The 7762-nt window shown below is 39.8% G+C and overlaps 1 protein-coding gene across 3 annotated transcripts; it reads left to right on the forward strand.

The window, feature by feature from the left end:
- The first annotated feature begins 3290 nt into the window (after positions 1-3290).
- Positions 3291-7082, forward strand: LOC307151972 (rho-related GTP-binding protein RhoU). Of its 3 annotated transcripts, none has more exons than XM_079860263.1 (4): positions 3291-3496; positions 3582-3801; positions 4039-4097; positions 5479-7082. In XM_079860263.1, the coding sequence occupies exons 1-4, from the start codon at positions 3494-3496 to the stop codon at positions 5944-5946; spliced, it is 750 nt and encodes a 249-aa protein (XP_079716389.1). In that variant the 5' UTR covers positions 3291-3493; the 3' UTR covers positions 5947-7082. The 3 variants fall into 3 exon arrangements, with proteins under 3 accessions (XP_079716389.1, XP_079716387.1, XP_079716388.1); XM_079860261.1 differs by lacking the exon at positions 3291-3496 and adding an exon at positions 5087-5116 and having other exon boundaries at positions 3546-3801; XM_079860262.1 differs by lacking the exon at positions 3291-3496 and having other exon boundaries at positions 3546-3801.
- The last annotated feature ends 680 nt before the right edge of the window (positions 7083-7762 follow it).

Here is a 7762-nt window from a genome sequence, read left to right on the forward strand (position 1 = left end):
TCCAGAGCGACGGTGTCATTTATTCAGCTTTATAGAGAACGAGGACTTGTTTAATGCGCGTTTAGTGACTTTAATGCTTTTTTGATGCTGAAATCTTTGTACGATGCTCAAACATTACATTTTATTGAACCTCATTGAAACAAATTGTTCATAAATGATTGTTTAAGCCGGGAGTGTGCATGCAGAGAAATGTTCATTTTGCTTTACCATCTCACCACTTTTTGTAAAAACGTATGCAAACTAGCAAGACAAACATAATTAAAATTGTTCACTGCTAATGTAAAATTTTTTAAATGATTTATTTTAAGTATATTTCCTGTAAAGTGATTATATATGTACATATATGCATATATGCATATATATATTACAATTAAATAAAGGTAAATGTAAATATGTTTGGCTTGCTAGTTTGCATAATTTCTTACAAAAGGTAGTGAGATGGTAACGCAAAATGAACAATTCTCTGCAAAACAACCTCATTAATAAAACAAAACTTCTAGTTTTGGTGACTGAACAAAAAACATTGATGTAAAGCTAAAAAAAGAAAAGCATATTGCATGTGTATTACACACACACACACACACACACACACACACACACACATGTGTCTCTGTTGTCTTGCTGCAGAAGCAGATCTGTGTGATAATGCCATTGTGTGGATGAATCTAATGACGCCTGTTGGTGTGTTATTAAGGCAGCACAGGGGTCATTAGGAGTGTGTGTGTGTGTGTGTGTGTGTGTGTACGTGTGTGACTGATATAATAAAAGCAGCACGCGGGTCATTAGGAGTGTGTGTTCAGTTGGTTCCCATGCTCTGAACTAAAGCTGGACAGCAGGGCTGTGCTTTCATACACACACACACACACATCATGGCACACGCCTGTTGACTGAGGCACAAAAAAAGTGTGTGACATCGCTGTGCCCTGGCGCCCCTCTGCATCCCCTATGTCTTTTCTCATCCCTCCCCTCCCACCCTCATCCTTTCTTTCTTTCTTTCTTTCTTTGGGGAACCTCTCTCTCTCTCTCTCTCTCTGTCCGAGCGTCCCTCCCCAGCTTAGAGTCCTGTGTTCCTCAGAGACCTTCCTCTTCTAATCATTTTACCCATCAGATGAGAGATGAGCCGGCCCCTTATTTCACACTGAGACTATTAAGATAGAGTCCTCCCATAATACACACACACACACACACACTCACACACACTCACACACATACAGACACACACACACACACACACACACACACACACACACACACACACACACACACACACACACACACACACAGACACACACACACACACACACACACACACACACACACACACACACACACACACACAGAGAGACACACACACACACACACACACACACACACACACACACACAGACACACACACACACACTAATATATAAATTAATTAGTAACCAATTAATGGGAAACCGGTCACAAAATGCCCATGTCATATTTCACCCCAAAATCTTAAGAAAATTTTTTTTTATTACCTTTTTAAAATGACAATTAAACAATTATTATGAAAAAAAAATATAGAAATAAATAAATTGATGAGTAAACCAATCAATTAATGAGAACCGGTTTAAGAATGTGTATAAAATGTATTATTTTATATATATAGAAAATGAACCCTGATTTTAAAACCATTATGTTTTATGACATTATTTTCATGGTAATTAAACAATTAATATGCAAAAACAATAATAATTTATCACTTAATGAGTTGCAAAATATTTATGTATCATGATGATAGTGTTGGTTGATCTGCTTTTAATTTAGCCTATGTAATTTTGTAATACCATAAAAAAATTACTATATTACAGTTATGAGGATTTAATGAGAATCCTCATTCAGAATAAAATAAATATAAAATGCTTTAAATTTTTGAAATAATATTTTAACATGTTGCATCATAGTAATGAGAATAAGATAAAAAACTGCATTATTGTGAAATGAGATTTATAGTATTTTTGCATTATGGTAATGAGATTTATTTTATTTATTTATATATTGCATTACGGTAATTATGTAAATCTGAATAGTCCTAAAACAGGATTCCTTCTTTATGCAAAATATTATGTAAAATATATAATATAAATATATAGTCACATGTTCTCTCGTAATTTTATGTTGAAATATGATGTGGGCATATTTTCATGACATTCACTGTCTGAATGTGTGTGTTGACGCAGATGTGTCTCTACACACACAATGCTTTCCCTCAGGACCTGCAGTAGTGTGTGTGTGTGTGTGTGTGTGTGTGTGTGAGAGAGAGAGAGTGTGTGAGTGTGTGTGTGTGTGGTGTGTGTGTTGATATCAGCTCTTATCTAGCCATGATCTGACGGCTGTTTGATGGACTTGTAGTCAACAAATGTGTTTTCAGCCAGTGTGTGTGTGTGTGTGTGTGTGTGTGTGTGTGTGTGTGTGTGTGTGTGTGTGTGTGTGTGTATGATGTGTGTGTGTGTATGTGTGTGTGTGCGGGGATCAGGGGCGTGAGGTGCCTTTGATGGTGTTATATACGCGTGTGTGTGTGTGTGTGTGTGTGTGTGTGTGTGTGTGTGTGTGTGTGTGTGTGTGTGTGTGTGTGTGTGTGTGTGTGTGTTTGAGGGCGGCTGCCAGGGTCAGCTCTGTCCTGGGAAAGTTGAGCTCTCCATTTACACCAGCACATGTTGAGGCCTTCTGGTGGTGCATGAGCGAACGGCGGACAGATGGCAGCAGATTCACTGCGAACAGAGAGAGAGAGAGGTGAGGAGGAGCCAGAAGATAGATGGAGGAGAGACAGGGATGAGCTTGCTATTTCTCATCATAATCACTGAACGTGTTGATATTGAGAAGCAGATATGAAGTCAAAACAGGTTTAATAAGTAGGCTAAATTAGTATCAGTGTTTGCTTTGAGTGAAGATACAGTTTTGCAATGACAAACTTGTTCTCATGCCACTGGTTTTGATAGTGCCACTAACAATGTTGACACTTTTTGAGGGAATCAACGCGCACATGTCTTTTACTTATATATACAATACAGGTTAGAGCAAGTCTTGGTTGCCCATAGCAACGACCTGTCACACGTCACCGCATCCTTGACCTTTCACATCGTTTATCACTTGACCTCATATTTTATTCAGGAGATATTTGCGCTTTTGATGTTATCTATCTATCTATCTATCTATCTATCTATCTATCTAGTAGCCTACTTTTTGGTGTGCTTTTAGTGTGTTGGGCTACTTTTATAACGCAAAACAAGTGTTGATTTTAGAGGGAGAAGTACCTTTCTGTTGTTTCCTCGAACTTCTCTGTTCTGTGAGGCTCAGTGAAACGCAACACTGAGCGCATGTGTCGTGTATTAATCCTCTTACTGCAGCAGATGCTCGTCTGTCAATCAACCTGGCGCGGGTGCGCGCGCTCGAACTTGACTTGAGAGCGCGAGAGAAAGAACACAGCAGGTGCGCGAGCGATTCCGCTCCATCATTTAGCGATGAAGGAATGGTAAATAAAGCAGGTTTTTTTTTACACAAACCGTGTCTTGACAGCGCCACTAAAGTTGCATTTGTTAAACGCGATGCCGTCGCAGGATGAGTCTGCGCCGGTAAATGAAGACGGTCTCCCGCCTCCGGTTCCACCGCGAGCGACGCTCCAGCGCGACGCTCCGGCGTCCTCCAACGCACCTGAGCACCGGGTCAAGTGTGTGCTGGTCGGGGATGGAGCGGTGGGCAAAACCAGTCTGATCGTCAGCTACACCACTAACGGATATCCGACTGAACACATTCCCACCGCCTTCGACAACTTCACAGGTAAAACCCCTTCACACATCCTGACTGACTCTAGAAGTGTGCACGCGCCTGATCTCTTTTACGTTGTTTCATATTACAGTTATAAGTAAACATATAGGCTAGAATAAGACCTAGCATGCACTTTTTGCCATCGAATACTTGATATTTTCCCTGGCAATAGCTCATTAATACTTTTAGCTCAGCTTTATTATTTATTATATACAAATTGATTAACATATGAGTGTTTCACTGTCTTAGCAAGGGTTGTGGTGGATGGGAGACAAGTGCAACTCCAACTGTGTGACATGGCAGGACAGGTGACTATCTATCTATCTATCTATCTATCTATCTATCTATCTATCTATCTATCTATCTATCTATCTGTCTGTCTATCTGTCTATCTCTGTCTGTCTGTCTATCTATCTGTCTGTCTGTCTATCTATCTATCTATCTATCTATCTATCTATCTATCTATCTATCTATCTATCTATCTCTGTCTGTCTGTCTATCTGTCTATCTCTGTCTGTCTGTCTATCTATCTGTCTGTCTATCTATCTATCTATCTATCTATCTATCTGTCTGTCTATCTATCTATCTATCTATCTATCTCTGTCTGTCTGTCTGTCTGTTTCTGTCTGTCTCTGTCTGTCTCTGTCTGTCTGTCTGTCTGTCTATCTCTGTCTGTCTATCTATCTGTCTATCTCTGTCTGTCTCATCCATCCATCGTTTTATGATTCTATCTATCTATCTATCTATCTATCTATCTATCTATCTATCTGTCTATCTGTCTATCTATATCTGTCTGTCTGTCTGTCTGTCTGTCTGTCTGTCTGTCTCTCTGTCTCATCCATCCATCGTTTTATTATTCTATCCATCCATCCATCCATCCATCCATCATTTTATGATTCTATCTATCTATCTATCTATCTATCTATCTATCTATCTATCTATCCATAATTTTATGATTCTATCTATCTATCTATCTATCAATCTATCTGTCTATCTATATCTGTCTGTCTATCTGTCTATCTATCTATATCTGTCTGTCTGTCTGTCTCATCCATCCATCGTTTTATTATTCTATCCATCCATCCATTCATCCATAATTTTATGATTCTATCTATCTATCTATCTATCTATCTATCTATCTATCTATCTATCTATCTATCTATCTATCGTTTTATTATTCTATCTATCCATCCATCCATCCATCCATTGTTCTATCTATCTATCTATCTATCTATGCATCAGCGGTTTGTCTTGATGGATGGTTTGTCTTTCTCTCTCTCTGTGCTTTGAATGGCAGAAATGGGGGGCGGCGGATCAGCATCTAAACGTAAGCAACAGGATGTGACCAATGAGCGCCACCTAGTGTTAGACTTAGATCCTTGGATTCTCTTAGGATTGAGTCCTGTAGATGTTTGTACGACTGTCACATAGATCGACTCTGTGATGTGTTCAGCACACAGTCCTAGAGCTTCCACATCTGGCTGATGAAATGTCACCGCTATAATTCATCGTTTGGCATATTTACTGGCATATCTTGTGTTATGAAAGCACTTGCAACTTAGGTGGTTCACTAGTTCGCCTGCCTTGAAGGTTAATAGTAAACTAACTTGGCTTGCTGTCCTTGGAGAAGGCTTGAACCCGAAGCTCGGCTTAAGTACTCACTCACACTCTTTTTCTCATGTTTACCAGGACGAGTTTGATCGGCTTCGTCCTCTCTGTTACCGTGATGCTGACGTGTTCCTGCTCTGCTACAGCGTGGTTATCCCGTCCTCCTTCAGGAGCGTGATGGACCGCTGGGCCCCTGAGGTTCATCGCCTCTGTCCCGGCGTTCCCATCATCCTCGTGGGCACCCAGTGCGACCTGCAGGAGGACGTCCAGGTGCTGATCCGACTCGCAGGCGTCCGGGAGAAACCGGTGAGCAGAGACGAGGCCCGCCTGTGCGCCCGGAGCATCGGTGCCGGGACGTTTGCCGAGTGCTCTGCACTGACGCAGAAGAACCTCAAGGAAGTGTTCGACGGCGCCATCTTGGCCAGCATGCGGCGCACGGAGGAGCCGAGGATGCTTACGCTGAGAGAAAAAACCCCAGATAAAATCAAACAGCTCTCAGAAACATGGTGGAGGAAGCTGAGCTGCGTCCAGAGCTTCGAGCTTCAGTGATGGGGAGTCCTGACTGAAGTCAGCTTAAAGTACATCCTTAAAGTCAAGATGAAACGCGACTCACAAACACATTTCACCGTGATGCATTTCTAAATTAAACAGGATATTCGACGAGAAACAATGTAGAACGGGACGTGAATTTATTTTTGAAAAATGGCTGAAATCATTTTGGAGGCGAACCAAATTATATATATCTATTTTTATAAACATTACAGTGACAAGCATTTTTTTCTTTGTAATAACGTGGAGTGAATCATGCACAAACTACCCATAAATTTGCATTAAGAAAGTAAATAATCAGTTTTGATTTCATGTTGACTTGAGGACATTTATGATCATTCATACACAATGATCATTTCTGTTGATGTAAAAATTTCCTACGGTCATGTTTTAAGCAATGATGCGGCGTTCAGAGACATTAATAATGACATCAGAGAAATTAATGAATTATTGTATAAACTATTGTATTTATTTACAGAAAATTAATCATTTTTATTGTGTACTTATAAAAGCCCTTGTGGTTGGAGTAAGAGAAGAGAAAAGGACTGGAAACCATTTGTAGACATGTGAAATTATATATTATTATTAGAGAATAGTACAAATGAAAGGATATATATATATATATATATAGCAACACTTTACAATAAAGCTTCATCATTAGTTAACATTAGTTAATGCATTAACTAACATGAACTAACAATGAGCAATATATTTTTACAGCATTTACAAAGTTGTGTTCATGTAAGTTCATAAAAATATTCATTAACTACTTTAATTTAACACGTATTTGTAAATGTTGAGATCAAGATTAATAAATGCTGTAGAAGTGTTGTTAGCCTTGTTAACTAACATGTTAACAAACAAATCCTTATTGTAAAGTGTCACCAGATATGTATGTAGCTTCACCTGTAATGTGTTGTGTTGTGTGTGTGTGAGCCAGTAGGCTAGTGTCTGTGTGTTTTGGCCCAGTACCCTTCATTCGCAGCTGTGGATTAGCTGAAGATCAGGACTGAAGGAGAGGGATTTGATGTCTGCGTTACACCTGCTGTACTCCTGTACAGTCTGATGTTTTGTTTACAACTTCATTTCTACTGTTTACTTCATTTTGTACGCAAGATAAGTGTAATATTAAACAGTGTTTTAAAAGATTTCGAAATGCATGTGTGTTGAAAGAGTTAACGTCCCCTACATTTAAATTAGACTACGTCAACGAAAATGACCTTCCACCCTGTCAAATGTCTGTATAGCACTAAAGCTTTTAATCAGATCTGATTCTTTTGCATCATTGTGCTACGCTTTTCCCTCGGCAATCTGGGACTCTCACGGCGGACGTAATCACCGCCGTCACAGAATAACAATTACCTGCACAATGACACTTACTGCAGGCTTCAGGCTCTGAGTGGATCTGACCACCGAAATCACACAAAACCCTCTTCACAGCAGCGTCTACAGCCTCTCATATCTGACTCACAGGTGTCGGCTGATGCTTGTGCGGGAAAATGTGGAAGTATATTGAATTTAATGTTTTAAGCCAAACAAGTTTAGTGATGTATAAACTCTTGAACTTCTGTGGTGGGACCTGCATGCTATCGGAAATATCCTACTTCCCACTTCTGAAGTCGTGATTAATGGTGCCTTCACGTGGTAATTATGGCAAATACCAAAAGCCGACGTGGAAAATGCACATGAACACCCCCTCATGTGGTATTTTCCACTGGGCAGCTCGTAGAATATTTTTTTGATGCACGAGTTGCCGAGATGAGATAACCTTTGATATTTTCAAAATGGCGGAGAGCAATGCAAGAGTCGTGAATAC

This window comes from Squalius cephalus (assembly GCF_949319135.1).
Source record: "Squalius cephalus genome assembly, chromosome: 2".
Taxonomy (NCBI): domain Eukaryota; kingdom Metazoa; phylum Chordata; class Actinopteri; order Cypriniformes; family Leuciscidae; genus Squalius; species Squalius cephalus.